Below are 25,721 nucleotides of genomic sequence, written 5' to 3' on the forward strand. Positions count from 1 at the left end.
GGGAAGACGACGACAGCCAGAGTGCAGACCCGGCTTTCGGTGGAGTGGAGTGCCGAGTGGAGCGGAGGCGCTGTCGCGGTCGACGGCTTCTCTCGCGCCCGCGCCTGGGCTTTGTCTCAGCTCGGTAGGTACGTTCGTTCGATGGTGGCGGCGCCGAGGTGAGGAGCGCGCCCGGCGGCAGCGGCCTTTCTTTGGCGGTGAAGAAGATAGACAAGGAGATGGCGGCGGCGGCGGCGTGCTCCACGCGCAGGTCCTTCAGGGACTCGCTCAAGGTGCTGCAGGCCGACATCCAGCACGCCAACACCCTGTGAGTCCCCTCCCTCCCCCAAGAAAATCCCCTTCACTTTCCCTGCCGCCCGCCATGGACCGTCCAAGCTCGTCCGGGGCGTCTTGCTTACGACGATGCCTCGCGCGCGCGCGGCTGAATCCCTCGCCTGCGTCTGCACTGCAGGGCGTCGGACTGCTCCAGGGACTACGACGGGGCCTGCCTGCAGATGCGCATGTCCTACAGCCCCGCCGCGCAGTTCCTCCTCTTCCTCGTGCGGTGGACCGACTGCAGCCTCGCCGGCGCGCTCGGACTCCTCAGGATCCTCATCTACAAGGTTCTCTCTTTTGTCCGTGCGTACTGTTTCGTCTTATCACAATTCACGGTGTCATCTGGCGGCTCTGTGTTCTCGGGGAACCCATATTCCAGCCTGAACCTCTGCTTTTGTTGGCCTGCAGGTCTATGTGGATGGAACCACCACCATGTCCACCCACGAGAGGAAGGCCAGCATCAGGGAGTTCTACGGTAAAATCTCACACTCCTACTGTATTTTTTTTTTCAAAGCTCAGTTTTTTTTTAGAAGGGAACACAACCCAGCCTCTGCATCAATTGATGCATACGGCCTTTATTAAACTTATTACTTGTTCATCATTTTACAACTCAAAGGTCACTGAGTGTCGATACATGAATCGACCACTCAAAGAAAGATGCAAATATCATCTTTTATTCAAAGCTCAGCTGAACCCAAAGGTGTTTGGTGTTTGGGCTTGAGAACTGAGACTACCAGATACTGACGGGCATTGTTTGCTGCAGCCGTGATATTCCCCTCACTCATGCAACTGCACGACGGGATCAGCGACGACGACGACCGGAGGCAGAAGGCGGCCTGCTCGGAGCGGTACAGGAGGAGAGACAACGATGCAGAGAAAAGTAAGAAGCCCGTCGACGCCGAGATCGACGAGGAGTGCGGGATCTGCATGGAGCTCAACGGCAAGGTGGTGCTGCCCAACTGCAGCCACGCCATGTGCATCGAGTGCTACCGTCAATGGTGAGAACCGGATGGACCCTCTGTCGTGTGTAACTTTAAATTTCATCCCTTGTTCAACCCTGAACAGGGCAGGTTTTGATTAATGCCCACTCAAAGGTAGCTTAGTGGATACGTCATCTTGGTGTTATTAAGTGCTCACCGGTCACCACTAAAGTGTTTTTTCTACAAATGGGCAGTGCACTAAGTAAGCTAGTTTTACCTAATTTGTGGACTGTACCTGGTCAATACAGCGAGGCTCTGCAGGTATGCTGCAACCTCTTCATTTGCTTGCCAAATTTGTTGTGAAGGGCTACACACTAACCTAGTACATGGTCAATTTTGTTGTGAAGGGCTACACACTAACCTAGTACATGGTCAATAGTAAGCCTAGTGTCACACTGTCACCAATGGAGCCTTTTTTGTTCAGAGGGGATATGGCTATGCACTAACCTAGTGTCACCTCATTTATGGATGGCTCTGCAAATATGCCGCAACCTCTGCATTTTTACCATTCTGTGCTGATCCTTCTTACAGCTTACTGATATTGGAAACTAAAAAATTAGGAGGTTAGTGTTTTCTCAAAATATGCAGAAGGTAGTTCATCGCCTGCACATCGGTACCTTGCTGATATTTTGAACTTCAAAAATAAGACACATTAGCTTCTGCCAGAAAGTTCGCGGTGGAGATTTTAACAGAATATTTTTAGGGAACTCTTTTATCTACTATATGATCATAGCGGGTCTCTGCGAATATGCAGCAACCTCTACATTTGCTTGCCAGTTTGGGCCTGATTATTCTCTCACTTGCTGCTATTGAGCATCTCCAGGTTAACCCACTTGATACATTAGTTACCTTTGGGAGATCTTAGTGTAAACATAAGATCCATTTAGCTTCTGCCAGAATGATTGCTGGCAGAGTATTACAGCTCTTCTCTCAAGCATGGGGGTGTCTTTTAACAGAATGAGTATTGAAAACCGCTTGTTAATTCATGAGCCCATGAAATGCACCAAACTGGTTACCAATTTATACCTTAAACTGCATAAATAGATGAGCTTTCTCTGCAAATGAACTATTGTATGTTCACTGAACAGTCAGACAAATGAATGCGCAATCACTGAAGCATGTTTTATCCTTGTTGCATGCAGGCGCTCGAGATCGCAATCCTGCCCCTTCTGCCGTGACAGCCTCAAAAGAGTCAACTCCGGTGACCTGTGGATGCTCACAGACCACCGTGACGCGGTCAACATGGCGACGGTGACTAGGGAAAACATTAGACGTCTGTTCACCTACATCGAGAAGCTGCCTCTCGTCACACTGGATAACATCTTTGATGCCTATGATTCTCATGTAAAATAACTAGAGCTGCTGATAATGATATGACTTGCTCGCAATTGTTTTGCTGGGATCGTTGACGCATGGCTTATTCATTCATGCAGAGGATGTTCCTCGTCCTAGGATGTGGCTGACCATGGAGCAGCTTGTGAACTCTGACAAAGAGACCTTGTGAGCTCTGACCAAGGTGCCGTAGAGTTGTGCCCAGTTTTTGTAAATGCTTGTACAGATGTATAATTTGCATGGAAATGTCTAGGGATAGTCGAATCAATATGTTCTACAGCATGCTTTGTACATATTTGTAATTTGGGTGAGAATTTTTAGTGTATGCAACTTATTTATGTGGCTAATTTAGTACCAATGTACATTTGCTGCCAGTCAAATTTCAGATCCCTTTCTTTCTCCATGTGATGTGATAACTGCCAGCAAACTTTCAGGTTATTTTAGTCTTTCTGATGATGCCGCAAAAAAATGTTCTGTAGAAAATTACTGGCTAGGGCAACTAAAACGTACCTGGAGATTAAGTGTTATATCAAGTTTTCAGTAGTACACATAGATACGGTAAGCTAAGCGTACTGACTAAGCAACAACTACCAGACCTGTACCATGCTACGATTGCTACAGACTTCACAGACGCTGATTTAATGATATGGTGGCTGGATTTGATGGACCAGACATAGCAGGTGAGTGGTGTACAATAAATTGCAAATCGTGCCACGATCGGATCCAGGTAACACAGTGCTAATCCAGACAACAGTTAAAAATAAGTAGTACTATGAAGTGTTCATTCAATCTTCAAGGCCCCTCATGAAACCTAGAAATTTCGCACAGAATACTTCGATTCCAGCAGGAATCAGGAGTGCATTCTAATACTAAAAAAAGTAAACAGAAACAGAGAATGCTTGACACTGAACAATCGGGTTGTTTCCCTTTTTGTCTCCGGTAATACGAGGCATCAAGCCATCATCTCTCACTGAAACATTTTTACAGTATTCTTCCCATACACCAAGGGGCTGTAAGATTAGTTACATGCTACTCAAATACTTGCGCATGTTGAAAGACCATAAAACTAGCCTAGCCATTAGGTACCACGCCGTCATATGAATCCTCACTACTTCAGAGAACAGGTATCATGCATCAGGTCGGCTGTAACCCACAGGGATGCGCTGGTGCTCTTTCCGAAGGGTTAGCCATGTAGTGTTAGAAATCCTTATTTGTTAGCCTGAAAAGAGACAATCACAGGGCTTTATTAATGATGCACAGGTTGACAGCAAAATGGTGCAAAGAAAGAGGAAATGCTTGTTGGTAATCATCTCACCTTATCTAAGATTCGCAGAGTCCATGAATCACTCCTGCGAGGTAAGTTAGTTTCGACATAGCTTGAACCATGCTGGGCCTGGTTTCTTAGGAGAGGCAACCTTGCAGGCACTGCATCATCATCGCTGTCGTAGTCAATTTCGCGTTCAGGACCAAGGGCCTTGAGTACCATTGCAAGAATGATTGATAGTGCCTGCAAATAATCAGGCAATTTATATTTATAGATAAAATTAATTATGCCCAAAGCTATTATTTTCTCTGGAAAGTACAGTGGTAGTTGGCCAAATCCACAAATGTGAAAGGTAATTAGATGATATCATCTGAAGTCATACTTGCACAAAGCAGGCAGCATTCCATGTAAGATAAAATCTACTACATGCAGCCACCATGCTTATAAGTCGGTAACAGTCCCTTTCAACCTTAGCAAAAACTGTTATACATTATAGAATTTTACACTGCGTGGCGGTGTCTAATTTGAAGCATAGTGCAGTATCGGAAGCAGTCCATGTGCTGGTGTATTTTTACAAAGTTTATATTTGAGCAAATCACAACTGTTTCGTTAGAAGAGTAAGAAGCAAGAAAGAATGAAGGATTGAAGTTCAGTTCACGTAATCTCTCACCTGAGCACCCACCACCGAGAGGCCTACCCATTCACATATCTGAAAATTTGATCTAACAAACTCTTTGAACTCGGCAAAATTCCCAGATGGATCCTCGGGGAAATCCTGAAGGTTTGAAAAAACATCACAAATCAAATAGCAGAAAAGTGGGAAATAATAAAGTATAGCAGCTGAAGCGGTCCTTTACCTCCTCCCAGTTGCTATTCAGAAACACATCAGCGGTGGTAGCACCTTCCAGTATAACAAGTAAGAAAACGAAGATCATGTGCTGCATGTCAGGTTAAGGCAAAATAGTTCACATCACCACGTTATAGAGCTCCAAGAAGCGACTTGGATGTTTCAGAAGGAGCCAGCACTTCCATGACAGAACTTGTCAACTAGAGATATGGTTCAGCAATTTCATTTTTTTTAATATAATTTATTTGAAAAAAGGAGATATCATGGAAAACGAAAGTTTCGGCTTTGTTTGGAGATGTGAAATTTCCTGAGGAATTCTGCCAGTAGCAGCTGCCATTTCAGCATAACTGAACACAGTAATGCAACTACATATATCATACGGTTTCAAGGATACACAGGACAGGCATGCGCCGTTGGCAGTTTCCGCGGCAATATGGCCAGAGCAAGTGAGCGAGCACATGACGACTCCGAGGCCAAGAAGAGTGTAGATGAACCTGCAGAAACAAATGGTATGTTTTCAGTCAAAACCGCCGATCCGTATCAGATAGATACAAAGCACTTCAAATGCATCAACATCAAAAATACGATGTAAAGGCCTCAACATCAAGCATGATACGAATAAATCTTTTACATCTTGGCATTACTACTAGTACTAGTACTACAGACGTGCTTAGGTTTGGGAAAGCGATAGTTCAGCACAATCGCTGTTCTAGCTTTATTATCCATCCACCACAAGTGGTCGAGTCCGTCCCACTCCACTCCCACCACAACATCCTTTTCATTCGGACCATCCGCTGCACCGCCCGTCTTGATCCAACATGACGCCACATCCCAGCCGCCACCTACATTGAATTCCAAAGCACCACAGGAAAGGAAAGCCGGTCACCGTAACCACCGAACGAGACTTGCTGCATCGCGTCCGCTGCTTTTTTCTTTCTTTCTTTCTTTCCCTGTGTACCAAAATTCTTGCCGCGGTAGCGGTGGCCTGCCCGTCAGCAATCGGGGAAAAAGCGGGAGGTTCGGTTCGGTTCCTACGCCACCTCCCAATCTCGCTCGTTCTTGCACGGAACTGATCCGCCATCCATGGCTAGCAGACGCGTGGTCCGATGAAACAGTGCACACATTTCGGGTGCGAATTCGGTGAGAGGTAGTAGATGCGTGCAGCCGAGCAGCGAGCGTGGTACTGGCAGGAATCGGGAGATGCAGAAGGGGGGAATTCAGCTCAGAGAAGCGCAAATCTAGCGCGCGCGCCGACACGGGAGCGGAGAGGGCGGCGCTGCTCAGCGAGGGACGCTACGGGAGATCTGTCTGCTGAGGGATGAGGAGGAGGAGGAGGAAGAAGGGGAAGGTGGTACCAGGGGACGGGGAGGTGTCGGTGGAGGTGAGCGGCCTGCGCGGACCAGGCCCGGAGCATCCAGAGCGCGTAGAGGATGACGGCCATGCCGGCGAGGCCGACGAGGGAGTTGGCCGCCTTGAGCGCCGTCTGCACGCAGCTCCGCGCCACCCCGCGCCCCGCCATCCGCCGCCGCCGCCGAGGTAGAGCAAGAAAAGGAGCCGGCTTTGACGAACGGCCCCCGCTCTCCCGTGCCGGCGTAGGGGGGACTTGCTCGCGCTTGGTTTGGTTTGTGGAGCGGGGGCGGGGGCGGCTGCGGGCTGTGTGGGAGGAATGGGAGCGGGAGCGGGGAGACTGCCGGTGCTTGTGGGAAGTTGACGGCGGCGGTGGCGTGGGGTTTTGGGGAAAACAGGGACGGGCAGGCGGTGGTGGAGCGGAGTGGGAGCTGCGTGCGGCAGGGCACGAGTCAGTCGCTGTGGGATAATAATATGTGGATAGTAATGTGGATTGGAATTTCCTTTGACAGGGAAAGGAGTAGGAGTAAAATAGGAGTATTCGTTGACAAAAATGCTCAGCTGAAAATGTCGATACTGTGTGGATTGGAATTTGGAATTTCCTTTGACAGGGAGATGTATCATTTTTTACAATAGTAAAATGGGTAAGCGCTGCGTTTGGATTGGCTTGAAATTGAATTGGAAGAAAAGAAATCAAATCCAGGATGGAAATGAATTGGCTACCAATTCGAATTATGTTGTTCGGGTGTGCTCCGACCGTTTTGTTCGAATCATAGGGTGGCACCAGATTCCAATTCCTGTTTGGATATACATGCCATAGAATTGAATGATTTGTTGTCTTTGGGCAATATAACATTTCTACATGTACAAAAGATACCATGTGTATATTAGAATGTTTAGATATTATTTTCACACATAATAAAACATTAAGATAATCGGAATAAGGGGGAAACTACAACACACATGGCACAAAATAGTTTTGAAGTACACACAACAATTACCTCCGCGTCGTTGTCGCGAGGGGAAGGCCAACCTCCCGAGCTTCTGTGCTCGCTCGCGATGTGACGAAGGGGTACGGGCGTAGCATTTCTGAGCTCCCTCCCTCTGAATCAATCGGTTTCCCATGCCCCATGTTTGGACCCGGTATACCCGAAACAGCAACACACGATATTCCTTCTACTTCGTCTCCAACACATGTGCTCGCAAGACATCAGTTGGAAGCTCTTGTTATATGTGTGTCACGCAGAACTCTGGCGAGGAGTTCGCCGCTAGCTAGAGCAACGCTGGCGGGATCTCGTATCACTCACCTCTGATCGAAACACCGACGTTGGATGGCAGCACCCCTGATTTCGGAAAGCATCACCTCCTATTCTGGCTAGCAGCAATTTCCATGGGCGCTCATAGCACTGTCGCTATCCCTTGGAAGCACCATCACTATCTCTTAGAACACCTACCATAACAGCTCACAGAACTGACGCCTAACCCATGGCAGCACACCCACCATCAGTTGACAGCACCACCCCTATCCTATGGCAGCACCGTCGCCCTTCCACGGGGGCACCGCCACACTCCCTTCGAAGCACCTCCTATGAGAGGCACCATCAACAATGGGGACGACGTAAAGAGCAAGGCACCGTTAGCGATGGGGAGGAGGTAAAGAGCAACTTCCCCGGCGAGGAGTGGGGCACGGAGCACATGAGTGGAGGTGATGTGCTGGTAAGAGGTCCACCCGATGAGGGGGCACGCGTTTGATGCAACGAACGGGAGGATCGAAACCACTTGGATGTGTGTTGGGCAGGAGGCCCACACGATGGGAGGAGCATCAGACGATGCCTGATCCGAAGGTTGCGCCGCTCACAGCCTCCAGAGGAAACCAATCCTTCTCCTAGTAAAATATTTGTTGACAATGTGCAACTGCATTTCACTGATAATTGGAAAACTTAGATGTTTCTAAATTTGTGTGGTAGAACAGGTATAGTAAATTTGTACCAAACATTTAAAAAAGGATTTTTTTTAACTTTGATCACATAGATTCAATGTACTCCCTTTGTCATACTCCCTCCGTTATGTCATACTAGTTCTCTACATTCCACGAGCTAAAAATAAGTTTTAAAACTTCTTATATCTAAAACTAAATTGGGAGCACTAGCCATTGGTGCCTTGCCACTCCGTTATTCCCACGCCTGGTGAGGCTTGCCTGGACTAGTAACATCTCCCACCCCTAACCCTCCTTGGTTCGTTTCCGCGAATGCGAGAAGAGCTCGAGTATGCAAAGTTATCTGCAAGGATTTCTTCTAGGTGAATGTCTCTCATCGTTGACCCCCTCCCGCATGGGGAGGCGCTAGCGGCTTCACACTTCTACATGGTGAAGCCCTAAGCCACTCCCCTCCCCCATGGTTTTACATCTTGCTTCTTCGTAGTGCATACATTATGTGGATGCACTAAACAACCGCAGTCGAAGCAAAAGTGTTATACTTTCTAATAATTTAGATTGAATCATGTGCCATCTACTCCCCTTCACACTACTTCACTCTAACACCACGAAGGAGTGGTTGATCCACTCGCACAATTACCCTAATCCTCATATCATTTTCCCAAGCCAGTCCTTCCTCATCCACGTCTACCGAGATATTTTCAGAACCAAGAACATCTTTTGAAAAACACGATATTTTTGCGAATCCATTAAATAAATTTCTTTGAGCCCATTAATAAATTTTTTAACCACGTGAACATTTCTTCGAGTTTGTGAACCTATTTTTTAATCCATATGCATTATTGAGACCTCAGATATTTTTTAAAACTATATAACCACATTTAACATGGAAACAAACATTAAAAAATAAATGAAAAAGAGAAATAAAAAAGCAAAAAAGAAAATAAAAGAAAAAGGAATATAAAGAACATGAAAAGGAAAGAAAGAGGAAATTAAAAATGAAAAATAAGAAAAGGAAAAACACCAAGTGACAGATTAGAAAATAATATAAAAACTATGTGAAATTTGGAAAATAAAAATACATAAAACAGTGAAAACTCTTGCCACGCAAAAAAAAAATCGTCCTGAGCGTGCTGCGGGGTCCTCCTATATAGGGCCCGGTGCGTCCACTAGAGAAGCAATGCTTGAAGAAATTCTGATCTGGGCCGCGTCTAAGCGTGGCCGTTCAGGGTGCAAGCGGTAGCGGCGCCGCAGATTTAGGCCCATTTAACTACATACGCGGGCTTCCACAGATAATGAAGAAAAATAAACGGCGGATGCGGGCCAGCCGTGAATCGCAGCTCGGGGCAGCGGATGCAGACCGGGGCGGCGGCGGCGGCGGCGCGGAGCTCTTCCTCTGCTTCACCTCCAGCCCCTCCATCGTCTACTCTGGCATGCGCCCCTCCGCCTCCTCCAAGGCCTACATCCCCGGCCGCGGCGGCGCCGGCGCGGCGCTCGTCTCCGGGAGCCTCAAGGCGGTCCAGTCGCATGTTCCCGACGGGTACGACGGGCGGCGTCCAGGGCCCGACGTGGTAGGATGGAGGCCGTCGAGCTCTCCTCTCCCAAGGTCACCTGCACGGTTCCGCGGGCGTCCGCCGGCGCGCTGCGCTTCCTGTCCAGCCGCGGTGTCGGCGGGGGTCTTGGGTCGGAGTACAGCTTCCGCCGCGGGCGTGTGGACGACCGGAACGGCGGCAAGAGATGACCCCCTTGTGCGAGCGCCCGCGCTCTGTCGCCGGCGACAAGAAACGTCGCAGTGTAGTACTACTAGCAAAGGCAGGGAGGAAGAAAGCCGATTGATTCGCTGCGGCAGAAGCGGTCTCCGCGTCCATGCGGGCTGCCGCAGGCGGCCCACTGATTGGCTGCGGGCTGATGCAGAAAAGATGCGGGCCCCCGCGTCGTGTCCCACTTGCAGCCTGAGTGGCCGTTTAGTGAGCCCCAGTATTTTCCTTTTTTTTGTTTTTTGTTGTCCTTTTTTTCTCTTCCTTTATTTTAAATTTTAAACTTTCCTTTTTAAAAGAAGCATAGTAGCATTTATATTTGTGTAATACATGAATATTTTTTGAACTAATGAACAAATATTTGGAATAGTGAACGTTATTTTTCTCTATGAACACTTTTTTGTTACGAGAATTAAGGAAAAAAATTCATTTTTTTTTGGAAAATGTTCATATAATTACTGAATAGTTTGCGAGTTAACAATGTTTGCAAGAGAGGAAATAATATTCGTAAAATTAAATTAAAATGTTCGCGTGCTTAAAAAGTATTCGCACTCTTATAAAAAATTGTTCGCGAGCTAAAAAAATATTCACATTGTTATGACAAATTATTTGCAAGTTCAAGAAAATATTTGCACAATTATGAAAATGTTCATGAGAATAAAAATATATTATCTTAATACAACTAAAAATTATTCATATGATTTTTTGAAACCACATAATAAAAATAAACAAAAATAATAATAATAAGAGAAATAGTAAGAATGAATAAAATGGAATAGTAAAATAGGAAGAGGGGAAAAATAAAAGGAAGGAAAAATAGTGATAAAAAATAAAGGGCGAAAATACCCCCAGTACTAGAACGTTCCGCTCGTCTTGTTCGTGCTGTCTCGCATCTCGCTCCCTTGCTTCGAACAGAAGCCGGTCCGAGGACTGGAATTTGGCGGCGGCGGTGGTCTTCACGCAGCTCCGGCCGCTGGCGGAAATCCACGAACAAGGGCGAGCTCCCGGCTCCCCGTCGCGACGCTAGGTACTCCCATCTCCGTGTCCCTCTCTGCTAATTCTATGGAAAAAGGCGCCCTAGGATTAGGATTTGGGGGGGCGGCCAGGAATCGGCGGCCTCGGGCGAGAGGGACGGGAGACGACGGCCTCTCGCGAGGAGGAGCAGCGCCTCAAGGCGATTCGAGGAGCAGCGGAGGTAGACGGGAATACGGGAGAGGAGGCGATTCGAGTTGGCCATGGAGTGGACGTACAAGAGGAGGCATGGAGGTTGGTCTAAGGAAGAAGAAATGGGCAAATTGGACATTTTACCCTAGGACCAATCTGCTTGAGGGCAAAAGATCAAAGACCAAAGTAATATGGCCAAAAAGTAAATTACAAAGTAAATGAGGGCAAATCATAAAGTACCAACTAAACAAGGGCAAATATTAAAATTCCCTGGATGAAGATGGGCTAGGCCCAGGTGGCATGCGGGCTACTGGGACTGGGTGTGAGCCATCGGCGGTATAGAAAAGTGGGGAGAACCAGGGCAGATTGTCTCAAGAAAAAAAAAAACAGCGCAGAGCAGAGCGGAGCGGCGCGGCGACTGGGTTCCGGCAGGCGGCGAGGCGGACGGCTCAGGTGGCGCGGCGCGCGGGACGCCGGCGCTCCGTGGGCAGAGGTGTAGGGCGGCGGAGCTTCTAGCGTCGCAGCCCGCCCCCGCCCCACACACCACAGACTACGCGCCCGCGTCGCCGCCTCTAGGGCCTCCTCCGCGCCGGCTGCTTTCTCCCTCGACCCCTCCCATCGCCTCCCGCGAGGTTCGTACCTGGGACTGGGATCCTAGACTCCTCGCTCACTCGACCACTTCTCCAGTGGTGGTGGATTAATCCCCCCAAATACCGATATAGGCTTCAATTCGTTCGGTTAAACTGCACACTGCCTAGACCTACTTCTTTTGGGCTCCTAGAGCACCGTCCACCGCCTACCTAGCCGGCGCGCTGCCCGCAGCCTCTCCCGCCCATCGCCGCTACCGCCCCCGCCCCCGCCCGCTCGCGGCCGCCTCTCCACCTGCACGGACCGGTGCCGGTCGACATCTCGGCCCATCCGCCGCCGCCGGTGGACCACCTCTACATCTTACCCGCCGCCGCTCCCGGCGAGCTCGCCAGCCGCCCTACTCCACATCTCGCCTCCGGCCAGTCCATCTTCGGAGTTCCGCCCTCCAGTGCAGCTCGACCACGCCTGCTGGTACCTCGTCACTCTGACTTTGATTTTGCGAAAATTGTCATGTGTGGAGTGCAAAATTTGGGCCGGTGCCTCACTGTGTTGATGATTTCGAGATGTGATTTTGTGACATTTGTGTTGGATGCAACTTGATCCCGTGTAATAAAATTCAGAAACCTGCACATGTGGTTGTTTGATAATTTTATTTTGCAAACTACAGTGTAAGCATTCTCCCCACCGAAAATTCAGAAACCTGCAATTTGATACTGTGTAATAAAATTCAGAATGGACTAGTTCTCATTTTCTTGCTTATATATGTGTAAAACAAGCAACAATACGATATTATGCATTGACAAAGGCACAATTGAATTTTAGGAGCTTTACAGTCTTTACACAACACAACACAAAAGATAAGCTCAATTTCCATAAGCCAAAAAGAAGGGTTCAAGACAGTTTCTCTGAGCTTCTCCTCACTGGAGTTTCTCTGAGTTTCTCCGAGCTTTTGGAATTTCTACAGCGTTACCTTCTAGAGTTCTAGTTTTCCTTTTGTTTGTCCTGAAACAGCTAGTTTTATTTTTTTGCAATATAGTACCCACGTCAAGGTAGCCAGGTACTACCTAGGCAACAGCTAATCTAGCAATTCCAGTTCCAGAACATTAATACTATGGTATTTGTTGAACGTTTTCTATTATTGTTCAATCCAGGTGCGGAATGATCTAGTTAGTCCTTCTTACCCACCTTGCTTGTTCCCTGCAGGCACTGCAAAGATGCCTCAGGTGATGGTCGTGGCGCGGAACTTCATGGACATGGTGGCTGCGCTGCCTGCCTCCAAACTCGACATGCTCTATGATTCCGCATTCATCTGCGAGGCCGTGCTCAGGTCTCCGATCCATCGGTTATGCAATGCGTTTGCGAGGTCTTGTTGCTGCCATCGCGATTTTTCACATTTCCACCTCTGCAGGTCGTTCCCGCCGCTGGCAAAGAAGTACGTAATTCAGATGTTGTACGTGTCGGCACCAGTACCCGCTGCAGCTATCGAGGAGTGGGTGCTGGATGAGTATGCCTCCAAGCACAAGGTTGCCATCGATAGGCTGGTCCAACTTAGGGTCTTTGTCGAAGTACGTGATAGGTAAGATCTTATCCGCCTCCATCCAGTGCTGGGTATTGATGGCTGAAACTTCGAGCAGACCATTTTATCATCCTGTTTTTAATCACCTAGCAATGTACCAGATAATTAGACTCAGAAGCTAGGTAGAACTATGTTGTTTGTTTTACCCTAGTGAGAGAGTGGGTGGGATAGCACATGTTGTATTTTTTGGCAGACACGGGCGATTTGATCTGTTATGCATACCAAGTTTCTGAAAAAAATTCAGAACATCGATTTTTCATCTGCCTCTCCATTGAAATAAAATCTAATTAGAGGTAGTAAACGACTTCTTGCCCCGTATTTTTTCAGTCTCCAGTGTTTTCCCTTGATATTTTAGGTCTCTGTTAGTATGTATGTTTATAGGCATAGCTACTAATAGGAATTCTTTTGTTTACAAATTTTTGTGTTAAACTATGTATTTCTAATTCACCTGCTGCTGTACTATCCGTATGGTCTACACAATGAACTATGTAATTACTAATTCACTTGGTTTTTCTGTGGATACAGAAGAAAGGAGGTGAGCTACAGGATGAACAATAAGTTCCAGGCAAACATGCAGAAGTATTTGGTCAGCGGGTAAGCTTTCTTAAATACTTTTTCGAGAACATGGAAATGATTTTTTTGTTTAGTCAGGAAAATATCTACCATGGTATTACTGAAGCCAATGATACTGTTCAAGGTTTACTACTTTGGCTTTTGTCCTGTAAGTTCCTCCTATTGATCATATGAAGTTATGATACAGTTGATCAAATTACTTTTTTATTTTGCTGCAGTGGAAGTTTACCAAGGGAACCGGTACCATCGAGTATTACTTCCAGATTGCCTACAGTAACAGAACTAGAAAACTATGCTCTTGAGCAATGGGAGGTTAGAACAACATAGCTTAACTCAAAATCATGTTATCGATGTATGTTCACATTGTCATTTTCCTTTTTGCTCATGGGATCACACTCTCGAACAGTTGGAAGACTTTTTGTGTCTAGTTACCCTTGTAAAGACTTATACTCGTTGATCTATTTTATGGCAAAACAGTGTTTTTTGCTGCAATTGATCAACTCATCCCAAGTTGAGAAAGGGACAAGTTTCAGCTCGTCTATGATGAGAACGTTCCAGAGAGGTCTTCTGAGTTCAAGGTTGAATAATTACCTCCTTGCTTTGACCATGAATTATTGAGTTATGTATAAACTAGTGATAGTCAGATATACTTTCAATAACATGGCATCCAAATTTAGCTCTTTCCCTTGCTAGTACAGTTAGGTATTAAATCCAGTGGCAGTGTTGACATAGTACTGTCCTAACAAAAATTAGAAAGTAAATTTAAGACAGCAAAATGTTGTTGGTTTAGTTTGGTTGTGTTCATTTTTTCTTGTTGAAAATGGTATTAACTACTGTTCCTAACAACCGATTGGTTTCAGAATCTTGAGATTTTGGTTTTTTAGTTCCATGTGGAACTTCTAAAAGCTAATACTTCTTTTTTTCTGCTGCATATTGCCATATTCTCTTGACTGGTTCTATATCTCACTTTTTTGGTATATTTATTTCACTGAATCCACAAGAAAGAATTCAATATCATGAGTTCCTAATTTGAATATATTTTGCAGGGATAATGAAGCTCCCAAGTTATCTGAGAATGGCTTCCAGTTTCTGGTGTGTGTTTGGCTCTCAGTAGATCCTGTTATGTGACAGACTTTCATCTTTGGTTCTCATTCTTTTCTATTTAACCAGCTAATGGAGACAAATGCACAACTTTGGTACATAATGCGGGAATACATTTCATCAGCAGAGGTATTGGTATCATGCACTTTATATAACTCTTTTGATTGGAACGAGTTGTATTTTGTACTGACTGTATCAATTATTTAATAGGAACGTGGTGTGGACCCCACAGAGTTGATATCGTTTCTCTTGGAACTTAGTTTCCATACTCTGGGAGATGTAAGAACCATTCGAAAGAAATGTCATGACTTCCTATTTTTCACAGCACCATTTTCTTCGACAACAGTACTTTATATCTATGACATATGCAGTGATCCATCTCAAAGATACAACAAATTTGTTGTGTTTGTGTTTGTCTATCTAGCAGGATAGGGACCAAAAGACCATCAATTTTTTTTCTTATTAAAATGTTCAATTAAATATCATAATTTAGCGCTTGAAAGAAGTTAAAGGGCTGTAGGACTAGAGTAATCAGATTATATTGGTTCTTGTTCGTACTTTGCTGCCTGGTAAGCTTGGGTATAAATTAACAACCTATTTCATGTGGTCCATCGGGTTATGCTTCAGGCTTATAGCTTGAATACTCTGACCGATGTCCAAAGAATTGCCATTAGGGATCTGGCGGAGCTTGGGCTAGTCAAATTGCAGCAGGTAAGAATTTTGATTTATTTATTTTCCCTGTTCAACATGGTGAGCATGAATTTCAACAGTTAATCAATAACAGGGTCGAAAAGATAGCTGGTTCATACCTACAAAATTGGCTACAAACCTTTCATCGAGCTTGTCGGATTCATCTGCCAGCAAAGAGGTTTCATTACATCCCATGGCCTTTGCTATTCCTGGTTTATGCTCTTCAGATCATCATAAGTTCCATCTGCTTGTTATGTAAGCAACATTTGATGAAGAGGATCTACTTTCTACGTCAGAGTTCATACTGTATGTTGTTGTGGCAGGGCATTGTGGTGGTGGAGACAAACTTCAGGCTGTATGCCTACTCTGCTTCCAGATTGCACTGTGAAATTCTACGGCTTTTTTCGAGGTACATTACCTGTCAGATGAGTGAACCTAGCTCACCCCTTATTTTGGCTGCTGCTTAGTAGTTCCTGTTGACTGTGTCTCCTTGCTCTCGTTTGTGGAATTCTCTAACGGTTACGCGTTCCTAGGGTGGAGTATCAACTTCCGAACCTCATCGTGGGAGCTATTACAAAAGAAAGTCTTTATGGTGCTTTTGACAACGGGATCACTGCTGAACAGGTATCAGCTGAATTACACACTTCTACAGGACTCATTACATAGACAGACACAGTTACGCTTCTATTGTTTTCTGTTAGATAATCGCGTTCCTTCAGCAAAATGCCCACCCTCGTGTTATCGACAAGATACCTATAGTCCCAGAGAATGTCACAGATCAGGTAAGCAGCGACCCATCCCCCTTGTACATAGACCAGATACCATCTGTTCAAAAGACACAAAGTGAAGAATGCCAATTCTCCGGTGCAGATCAGGTTATGGGAGAACGACCGTAACAGGGTCGAGATGGTCCTGTCACATGCGTATGAAGATTTCCCGAGCAAGGTAAACCCTCCATTTATCAAATTTGGGCAGTCCCATCCAAGTTAAATACACTAAGCATATATATCTGGGTGCCGCCTCGTTGCGCAGGACATGTTTGAGCAGTGCTGTGACTATGCGAGGGATAACGGGTTCTTGCTGTGGGAGGACGCGAAGAAGATGAGGCTGATAGTGCGAGGAGAGTTTCACGAAGAGATGCGGGTGTTCCTTCGTAGGCAGAGATGAATGCCTTGTTGATCCAAGGAATTAAAGAGACCATTCGGAGAGAAGAAGTTACATCTCTGTACAACACTTGAAGGGTTGAATTCATCAGACAACTGTTGAACGATACTCAGTTGCAGCAGGCAGATGCAGATGTCGAAAGCACTGAGCTCAAGAGTCTCCAACTAGCGTAATCTTGCAGTGAGCTGTTAGGCTTAGTTTTTGCTTTATTTGCTTAGTTTGAAAGCTGGGATAGAAATACTAGAAGATATATTGTTTTATTTTTCTGTTGGCTGAATCGAATTAAGCAAAGAGAAGCTGTTTGTCTAGAGTGCTCTTCCTATGATTTATAGAAAAATGTCGCAATAATTTTTTCAACTTGGAATAATCTCAAAATATATTTCTTCTGTGATTTGATCAATATAAAAAAACGGAAGAAAACCCGTAAAAAAAAAACCAGCTGCGCCGCTAATGGGCGGAATGTTTTTGAATGGGCCGGGATAACACCCAACCCAAGAAGAAACCCCATCAAAACTGGTCCGCACAACAGAACAGGCCCTAGGGTTTTACAGTACCTCGCAGCTCGCAGCCGTCTCCGCTCCGCCGTCCCCTCTCCCCGCCTCCCTACTCGCCGGCGCCATGGCCGGGAAGAAGCGCAAGTCCTCGGAGAAGCAGCCCAAGGGAAGCCGCCTCCCGCTCGGGGCTGACGCCGACGCGGTGGCCGACGCCGGGAAGCGCCGCCGCTCGGGCGCCGCCAAGCGCCACCAGGCCGAGGAGGAGGCCTCCGTGCCCTCCTCCATCAGCGCCAAGATCCTCCGCGAGGCGCTCAAGCAGCAGCACGAGGAGGGCCTCACCGACCAGCCCCCCTCCGACGCCACATCAGCTGGCGCGACCGCGGCCCCGTCCACGTCGTCCTTCGTCCCCCTCCCCGTGGACGGTGGCGACGATGACGACGAGGAGGACGTCGACGAGTTCGACGGCTTCGACGCGCAGAGCGAGTACGACGGCGGCGTGGTGCGTGCTCTTGCTTCTTCATCACAGTAAAAAAAATGGGGCAGTGTTCGGGTGCGCGGCTCTGATCGTTTTGTTGTATTTGCAGCCGGAGATTGACGAGGAGGACGAGAAGGCCCTCGCCGCCTTCATGTCCAAGGACACCTCTGCCAAGCAGTCTCTTGGCGACATCATTCTCCAGAAGATCAGAGACAAGGACGCCACCGTCTCAACAGGTGGGCATCCATTCTCAACTTTGCTCGCTCTTACCCGATACTTGTGAACAGTATTATGTCGATCATGGCACCAATATGAGCCAGTTAAACGCATTACTCACTGGAAAAAAATAAAGCCAAGTTGATTATCAGATTACTGAGTCCGTGTATCCTTCTGCAGAAGGACGGCCTGCTGTCAAGTTGGACGACAGAATTGTTGAACTCTACAAAGAGTACGTGCCTTGCCTCTTACAAGCCTCCTTCATTCCTTTGTGTGCAACGCTCATTGTTAGGTTCGCTGTATGCAGGGTCGGCCAGCTCCTGAGGCGGTACACCAGCGGGAAGATCCCCAAGGCGCTCAAGCGCATCCCGTCGCTGGAATGCTGGGCGCAGGTGCTGCAGCTGACCCAGCCCGAGCACTGGTCGCCTAACGCGGTGTACCAGGCAACGAGGCTCTTCTCTTCGAACATGAACGCCAAGAACGCCGTGAGGTTCTACGAGGCTATCCTGCTCCCGCGTATTCGCAATGACATCAAGTACAACAAGAGGCTCCATTTCGCGCTTTATCAGGCCATGAAGAAATCTCTCTACAAGCCTGCTGCCTTTTTCAAGGGGATTTTGCTGCCGCTCTGTCAGGTAGTAGTTCTCTTTAGAGTAGAGAATTTCCTAGAATGCATGGCGAGTTCATTAACATATGTGATTCTAAGGAGCTACTACCTCCGGACATAATTAATCGATAAGCCCAAATGTTATGGCTGTAGGAAGGAAATTGCAATCTGCGTGAAGCAGTAATTATTGGTAGTATTCTCGAGAAGTGTACCATTCCTCCACTCCATGCGAGGTTAGCTGAATATAGTATTAAATTCTTGTCTAAGATGGTTTTGCAGTTGATATCTTATCTCTACTTGACGTTGTATGCAGCGCGGCATTAATGAAACTAGCAGATATGGAGTACTGTGGCACAACTAGGTAAAGTGCGACACCTTAGGTCTCTTTTTTTTGTGTGTGTTTGGACATAGTATAAGAACTTCAACCTTTTTTTTTGCCAATGAACTTTATACTTCCGTGACTAACCATTATATGTTTTAGTAGTTAAAATAACCAGTTAAATAACATTTCTTGGTATGTATATAAAATGTTGCTATATTAACAAAGTACTTTTCCGTTACCTCTCTTGTAATTTTATACAACAATTTTGGCCGAATGGTTTTGCATAAGTTGGTGCTCACAGTTTCCCAAATAGAGGCCACAATGCCACAGGATTTTCATCCATTGCGCTCTTAACATTTAGGAGTATAGTTGTATAGTTGTATATGCTTCGGTTGAATCCTTGATGTAGCTATCTGGATGAGCATTCTAGCTTCTTAAGTTTATGGCTTTATGCCACGGGAGGGAGCGATCATTGTTGTGGCAATGTTAAGATTTCAGTTATGTAGCCAAGTCCTCCTGTCATGAAATATGGACTGAAATGTTCTATTACTTCGTAAGTTGCATAGTTAAAGTGATGTTTAGCTGGCAACTGCATTGAATGTGTAGCTCTTGTGTCTTGTAGTGTGGATTAACTGGTACTATCTTCTTTTTATATAGATGTGGCATCTACCTGCAATTTCTTTTAATAGCTTATTACCTTGAACATGCTGTAACCTAATATACCTCTTGCAGTTACTTTATCAAGATATTTCTGGATAAGAAATATGCTTTGCCGTACCGTGTACTTGATGCAGTTTTTGCCCATTTCATGCGGTTTCTTGACGATGAGAGGAACATGCCTGTTATATGGCACCAGTCACTGCTCGCCTTCGTGGAAAGGTTAGTGATGGACCTGTAAAGTTCAAAGGCATATTTTGGTTAACCTGAAAGGCATCGCTCTTACAGCAAACACAACCACTATGCTTGTAGTATAGCAAGTTGTCTTTACCTGGTTTACTTCATGGTAAACCTTTTTCGTTAAACCTGAACCGTGGAAAGTGTGAAGTTACAATTTGAGCAGTGACCAGCTTCTTTGCTACTTATAGCTCAGAGGCCTGGTGATAGATATATTCCATTATAAGTGCTCCCTTGGTAGTGTCCTTGAAAAGTTTTCACTTGCTCATTCATCTGTTGCTAATATTTTTTTATCAGATATAAGAATGAGCTGGAGAAGAAAGATAAGGAGAAGCTTGCACGCTTGCTGGATCACCAGAAACATTATTTGGTATGATCCTCTCATTTCACCATTAGCATGTCTGCATGAATTTTCAAAAGGGTGCCATTTAACTGAAGTATGCTCGTCGCTATCTCTGTATGTACAGGTTACTCCAGAAATTCGCAGGGAACTTCGGAGTAGTACCAACAGGGGTGAAAAGGCCACCGATATGTCGATATATATCCTTTACAATCCGCATCTTTCATTTTCAGTCTTTTGATTTGCAATTTAGTATCCTGTCAAGCAAACAATTTATTCTTCTGCAATCAAACTTTTCTGCAACACGGTTGTCCTTAACTTTGTTCCTACGTTCACCTGTTTCTGTGATCACCAAGCCAATCGAAGAAGACAGGTGGAATGTTCCTGAAGTACCTATGGAGGAGGATTAAGTGCTGCAGGAAACACCGTAGTTACTGCGTGAACTACATCTGCACTCCAGTTTTGATCATAACTTCAGTTTTTCTGTGCAATTTGTACCTTTTCTTTTTGTTGTTGTTGAGAAAGGATATATACACTGGTTTGTAAGAACGGCTGGTATGCAAGTTCAGTTATATTTAAAAAATTATTCATGACTGTCATAGTTCAGAATGTTTCATCTCATAGATACGTATTATCTAAGTTGAACGTTGAGGATGTATATGAAGGCTGAAAGAATTTCATACAAGTTTTATTTGTTGCTGAGGATATTAAATTTGAACACAGTAGATTATCGCATGAACGACCTGAACAGAACTTTATCATTTGAACTCAGTAATCACCTGACGTCGTATGTTGTAGCTGTTCTCGTTTGGACATGGCATGGATCATGGATGTAGTCTATTCCTATGAATCCGACACTAAGTCTGATCCAGGTATCCAAGTAAGAACGGCCGGTACAAATCTTTCAACATCAAAACATGCACAACTGCACAAAAATAACCTCTTGATGTCATGAGTGGAACAGGAGCAACCCAAGAAACAACAGATTGCAATGGGATTAAAACATTTCCTCCATATACCCTAGTTAGCATCTTAGTCCAGGGCGAGTCGGACTAAATATTTGAAGCATACATCGCAACCTAGAAAATCGGTGATAATCTCAGGTTTACAAAATTTTGGGACCCATAAGCTACGCTGATGTCCCAGGCACATTGTCTTCGCCTTTCACGACAGGTTCTGAACCAGTAGCCTGTGTCTGTTCTACCACGGGAGGTGGTGGCTTGGAAGGTCTGTTCGGCTTGATTTGCCCGACTTTCTCCGCTGGTACATCAAACTGTCATACAGCAAAACAACGCCGTTTATGAGATTTCTGATATGATATGATTCATATCACAACAAACAAAGAGAAAGCTAGAATGGACACACAAAACATAAGTTGTTATCGAGAAATCTGTTATTTACCCTGTATCCACATCCAGAAATACAAGCATTGAAGCACTCCTGATGAGAAGAAAATTCAAATTTAGTATGAAAGAAACACTGCCTCCTGAATTATTAGAAAAATCACAATAGAAATCATCGAGACAAACATGGCTGGCATTTCCATGTGCAATCACATCAACTAGCAAATAACTTCTTGTTTGACAGACTATTTATAGTCCAGAGAAAGCTTAATACTCCACGCCATGTTTTCAGCAGTAAGACAAAACTATACAAACATGCAAACACTAAACTACCAGCTCTCCAGGAATTACAGTAAAAAATCTTGCACATTAAACTGGCAAGAAAACTATGTATAATAGTGATCTCAACAAGTAACCACCAAGATGGTACTGAGCAAACAATCTATGTCACATTAACACATTTGCATACACGGTTTTCCAAAATAATCAACAAACCCCACCAGGGGCATTCTAACTTGACTGTAAGTAACAATTCAGAGTTATCTACCTGCTGACTTGCTTTATGCCTGTTAAGAAACAAACTGATGGTTCATTCTATTACTTAGCATAAGTTTTAAATATAAGGAAACCAAGGATTCAATGAAAACATAAGATGCATACTTGCATATCAATCCTTAAGGTATGTATCTAAATGATACGATCATTTGAATTACTATGTGTTCCCAAGGAATAACCATACGCAGGAGGGCAGTATTTTGATAATGTAGGAAAAAATTATTTCACGACACGTACAATAGAATCAGGACTTTCCTATTGATGGTCTTAAGATGCAAAAGATATATGAAATCCTAAAAGTATCCTAAATTTTACACATTTTCACATCACCCCTATTCAATCGTATGCAGCTGATGGCAAAAATATGTAAACTTTAGGATACTAATGTACGGTCAAGTTGATTTTGTGAAACTATCTCACAGAGTCACAGTTGCAGCGCAGCTTAGTGTTTCGAGGGTGGGCCATAATTCTCACGAGTTACCTAGGAGTTAGGACCAAGGGCAAGCATGAGTATAATCTTAACATGTATTGCTAATGGGTTTTCCCATATCAGAGTTTGAACTTAAGATGAGCAGGTGTGTGCTGATGAGAAGACAAATGAAACAATTTACAAGATGTTTGTTGCTACTAACAAATCAAGAACTCACCAAGGAGTAACTGTCCTCTCCTGGCGACCGATCGATGTAAGCGCTCCACTGGCGATCTTCCAACACTGGATCTTTGTAGCATATCTCAGTGCATTTGCCTATGCCTGAGGATTTTACAGCGTGAGTTAGCTTGCACATTCACCTAGTACTAACAGAAAGACAACAATCTGCTACTTTACAGTCACCCAGAATCAAAATTTTGCATATAGGAGTAGTAAAGATGGCCTTCCTGCGAAAAATGCTTCAATAACAGAAACAGGTTGTGTGAATAACAGAAATAAGTTTTCTCAATAATAGAGAAGATACAATTTAATAAGCAAACCAAGGAACCAAATAATGTGTCCACTGATTACAACTACGTTGACAAGAAGAGCCCAATTTACGGTTATGGACGTTTACATTGTACGACCTCGGACAGATTCCTGTTAATCACGATTGTTATGTGTGAGGGTTGCAGTACCAACAATGTCGAACACTGCTAAACTCTGAACAATGCCAATTTAATCGTACACACAGTACATAAATTCACTATATTTCAAGTGCAATCACGGATTGGAGACAACAGACAACAGCCTAACACATTTCACCTCGTTCCTTGTATCAGATTCGAAACTCACGAGGAACTGAACCAGAAAAACAAACCAAAAATGGATCAACCAAACAATTTGGCCAGGCATTCCATGGCTGGTACTTACACTCCTCCCAGGTGTCTCCGTCCGCGTTGCACCCCTTCTTGCAGAACACCCTCCCTGCGCGGCGAAACGACGGCAACAAACCGAAAAAAGAAAAGAAATCGTCAGTGTCGATCAAGCAGACAGAAATCCGCAATCGCGGGGACGAGTGCGCGAGAGAGGGAACCGACATGGGATTTGTACGAGGGTCGCGTACTTCTTGGTGCAGCAGCTGCCGCACGGCGGCGTCCAGTCGCCGGAGAACATCTCCTCGCCTTGCCCCTGCTCGTGGCGTCGCCGACTCCTCCGCTCCGGCGTGCGCACGGTTTGCGGATGGGAGGTAGGGGGTGGACGGAGGACGGAGGTGACGGCGCCGGTGACGGGAGGAGGACGAATGGGCGGTGGAGGCGGAGGGGGGAGCGGAGGCGGCGGAGGTCTGTGCGTTTTGAGGTTGTCTGGTGCGGAGGAAAATGGGGGGAGGCACGCTCTGCTTGCTCCGGAGATTGTCCAGAATGCCCCTAAAAACTTCTGTGTTCAGATCGATACCCTTGATTACCACCGGGGAAAAGGTGTACCAAGTTTAGTGCTTTGTATAGGGACTAGAACACAAATGTGCCTTACCTATTTTGTCAAGAGATTACCTTTTATAAAACTATTTTTTAACACCTTTATAAAACTAATAAAAAGTATCGGGAGTTTAGTTCAACTTTGGATCGGAGGGAGTAGCTCTTTCAGAAGGAAAAAAAAAATAGTTTAGCAACATTATTCTTTCAGGAAGATCCACTCAACCACCGGTTTATTCTTGGCGAAGAAGATTATGTCGGTTTGGATGAACCACAATTTGGGTGCTACTGCCTAGCTTCTACTACATATAAAGATGTTCTGGTAAAAAAATTGACTACCTCCGTTTCAAATGCATAAAGTAAAGGAGAACGTAAATATAAGAGTTTTGAGTATTGAAAATGTAATAAAGTAAAGTGCATAAAAGTAACAACTACTGCGAAATTTAATGAGTTTCTGCAGATGAAAGATTAGACGCGGGGAGATTCACTTCATGGTGATAGTGAATGTACCTGGTGGAATAAATGTGATAAGTGAATATGATTCTTTCTATTTATATCTAAGTAGGCAAGCAACTCAAAGAAAGACTCCTCTTGGTAGATTTCATCTTTCTCCAATGATCATTTTGCCTGTTACCAAAGCCATGGTCAGCGCATCTATTAAGATGGTTAAACCAGATCAAAGCTTTAAGCTTGGTGGTTTCTTGTTTGTCCTCGAGTATTGCTAGATCCTTTTTCACTCGGGGGTCGCCGATTCACTAGCAAACAAGTTCATGTCTATGAGTTCTTGAGATCATGTTACCCTTAAATTAGATAACAACATTATGTGCACGTAGACATTCATTCTCATGCATAATCATCTTAATCATAATTTACAATGGATAAAATAGAATAGGCACAACACATCCCACTAATCCCCTACATCTACCACGCCTATGGGATCTACTCACACATGAGAGGAGAAAAGAACAATGATATCATAGCAGTGTAAATGGAGTTCATCTCGATATTACCAAAGCAAGTCACAGTAGTTGAAGATCAAATCAAATACAAATCAAGATGAAATAGAGGTTTCAATCCCTAATCTTTCAATTATGAATCTCTCTCTCTCTCTCTCAGTACAAGTGGGATGTGATGGATGAGTGGATGATCTGGAGGGGCAATATCTTCACGAGACTCTCCGTAGAAACCCTAGATTATGGAGCCTTTATAAGCCATATCGCGGGAGCCCTAGAGGCACAACCACAACTCATTGTAACAACGCGAAAGCGCCCAGATAATTCCAGACAAGCAGCAGTAGGCCCTGCCATCGTGTTGTGTGTTCCGAAGCTGGGTAACTCGCGTACTACCGTCCCGAAAGCTCTCCACCCAATGGCCCCTACTTCTTCCCCCCTTCGTGAGGATCCCTCCTCCGGGGTACCGTCCATTAGGCAATGACAGGTGGTACCGGTCTCCACCCGCCCGCGCGACCACGCCTTGCTGCTCCTCTTCCGTGCTGCCACGTCGACCCCGTCTGGTAGTACCAGACTACCATGGCCGGTAGTACCGGCCCCAAGCTGGCCAACCTGGGGCTGGCCAGCCCCAACGGCAGATTCCTGGCAGCCCCTTAAAAAGTCTTCTTCCTCCTCTAGTTTTGGTTGCTTCTTCTTCTTGGCTCCCCCCCATTGTTGACTTTTGGTGAGCTTGCAATCTCTCTCCCTCTCCAATGATTTGAGCATCTTTTTGAGAGAAATATAGAGGAGATCTAGATTCACTCTTTTACCAAACCAAATCACCTCTTTGTGAGGGAATTTCTTGGGATCTAGATGTTGGAGAATTGGTGTTCTCCTTCTTGTTCTTCCTCTCTTATTCCCCCAATAGCTTTAGTAGCTTTGTTGGAATTTGAGAGTGAAGAATTTGGGCATCTTTGTGGTGTTCTTGCCATTGCGGTGCATCGGTTTGACTTCTCTGCGGTGATACGTGGAGG

At 45.3% G+C, this 25,721-nt stretch overlaps 5 protein-coding genes across 5 annotated transcripts; 3 read left to right on the forward strand and 2 right to left on the reverse strand.

Annotated features, from left to right (window-relative positions):
- Positions 1–251: 251 nt before the first annotated feature.
- On the forward strand, positions 252–2,965 carry LOC124676140 (E3 ubiquitin-protein ligase AIRP2-like). Its single transcript, XM_047212214.1, has 6 exons — positions 252–307; positions 452–602; positions 724–790; positions 1,079–1,313; positions 2,438–2,639; positions 2,729–2,965. Exons 2-6 carry the CDS (start codon positions 495–497, stop codon positions 2,756–2,758), a joined length of 642 nt encoding a protein of 213 aa, XP_047068170.1. The 5' UTR covers positions 252–307; positions 452–494; the 3' UTR covers positions 2,759–2,965.
- A 561-nt stretch (positions 2,966–3,526) lies between these two features.
- LOC124678074 (tetraspanin-19-like) lies at positions 3,527–6,257 on the reverse strand. The gene is made up of 6 exons (XM_047214009.1): positions 6,094–6,257; positions 5,133–5,232; positions 4,749–4,829; positions 4,562–4,666; positions 3,943–4,134; positions 3,527–3,846 (listed from the first exon to the last, which is right to left on the reverse strand). The coding sequence occupies exons 1-6, from the start codon at positions 6,255–6,257 to the stop codon at positions 3,835–3,837; spliced, it is 654 nt and encodes a 217-aa protein (XP_047069965.1). The 3' UTR covers positions 3,527–3,834.
- A 6,473-nt stretch (positions 6,258–12,730) lies between these two features.
- On the forward strand, positions 12,731–16,786 carry LOC124674098 (general transcription and DNA repair factor IIH subunit TFB2-like). Its single transcript, XM_047210130.1, has 15 exons — positions 12,731–12,854; positions 12,936–13,103; positions 13,629–13,697; positions 13,895–13,988; positions 14,154–14,254; positions 14,723–14,768; positions 14,847–14,906; positions 14,988–15,056; positions 15,405–15,488; positions 15,562–15,645; positions 15,791–15,876; positions 16,001–16,091; positions 16,169–16,249; positions 16,338–16,412; positions 16,500–16,786. The coding sequence occupies exons 1-15, from the start codon at positions 12,742–12,744 to the stop codon at positions 16,632–16,634; spliced, it is 1,356 nt and encodes a 451-aa protein (XP_047066086.1). The 5' UTR covers positions 12,731–12,741; the 3' UTR covers positions 16,635–16,786.
- Positions 16,787–17,249: 463 nt separating this feature from the next.
- On the forward strand, positions 17,250–20,537 carry LOC124676321 (bystin-like). The gene is made up of 10 exons (XM_047212403.1): positions 17,250–17,624; positions 17,710–17,836; positions 17,997–18,048; positions 18,124–18,451; positions 18,577–18,656; positions 18,737–18,784; positions 19,478–19,624; positions 19,937–20,009; positions 20,107–20,179; positions 20,310–20,537. The coding sequence occupies exons 1-10, from the start codon at positions 17,250–17,252 to the stop codon at positions 20,387–20,389; spliced, it is 1,383 nt and encodes a 460-aa protein (XP_047068359.1). The 3' UTR covers positions 20,390–20,537.
- Positions 20,538–20,905: 368 nt separating this feature from the next.
- LOC124678124 lies at positions 20,906–23,629 on the reverse strand. The gene is made up of 5 exons (XM_047214049.1): positions 23,387–23,629; positions 23,220–23,273; positions 22,525–22,628; positions 21,381–21,419; positions 20,906–21,252 (listed from the first exon to the last, which is right to left on the reverse strand). Exons 1-5 carry the CDS (start codon positions 23,460–23,462, stop codon positions 21,109–21,111), a joined length of 417 nt encoding a protein of 138 aa, XP_047070005.1. The 5' UTR covers positions 23,463–23,629; the 3' UTR covers positions 20,906–21,108.
- Between the last annotated feature and the right edge of the window lie 2,092 nt (positions 23,630–25,721).

Source organism: Lolium rigidum, chromosome 7 (genome assembly GCF_022539505.1).
Source record: "Lolium rigidum isolate FL_2022 chromosome 7, APGP_CSIRO_Lrig_0.1, whole genome shotgun sequence".
In the NCBI taxonomy this organism is placed as follows: Eukaryota; Viridiplantae; Streptophyta; class Magnoliopsida; order Poales; family Poaceae; genus Lolium; species Lolium rigidum.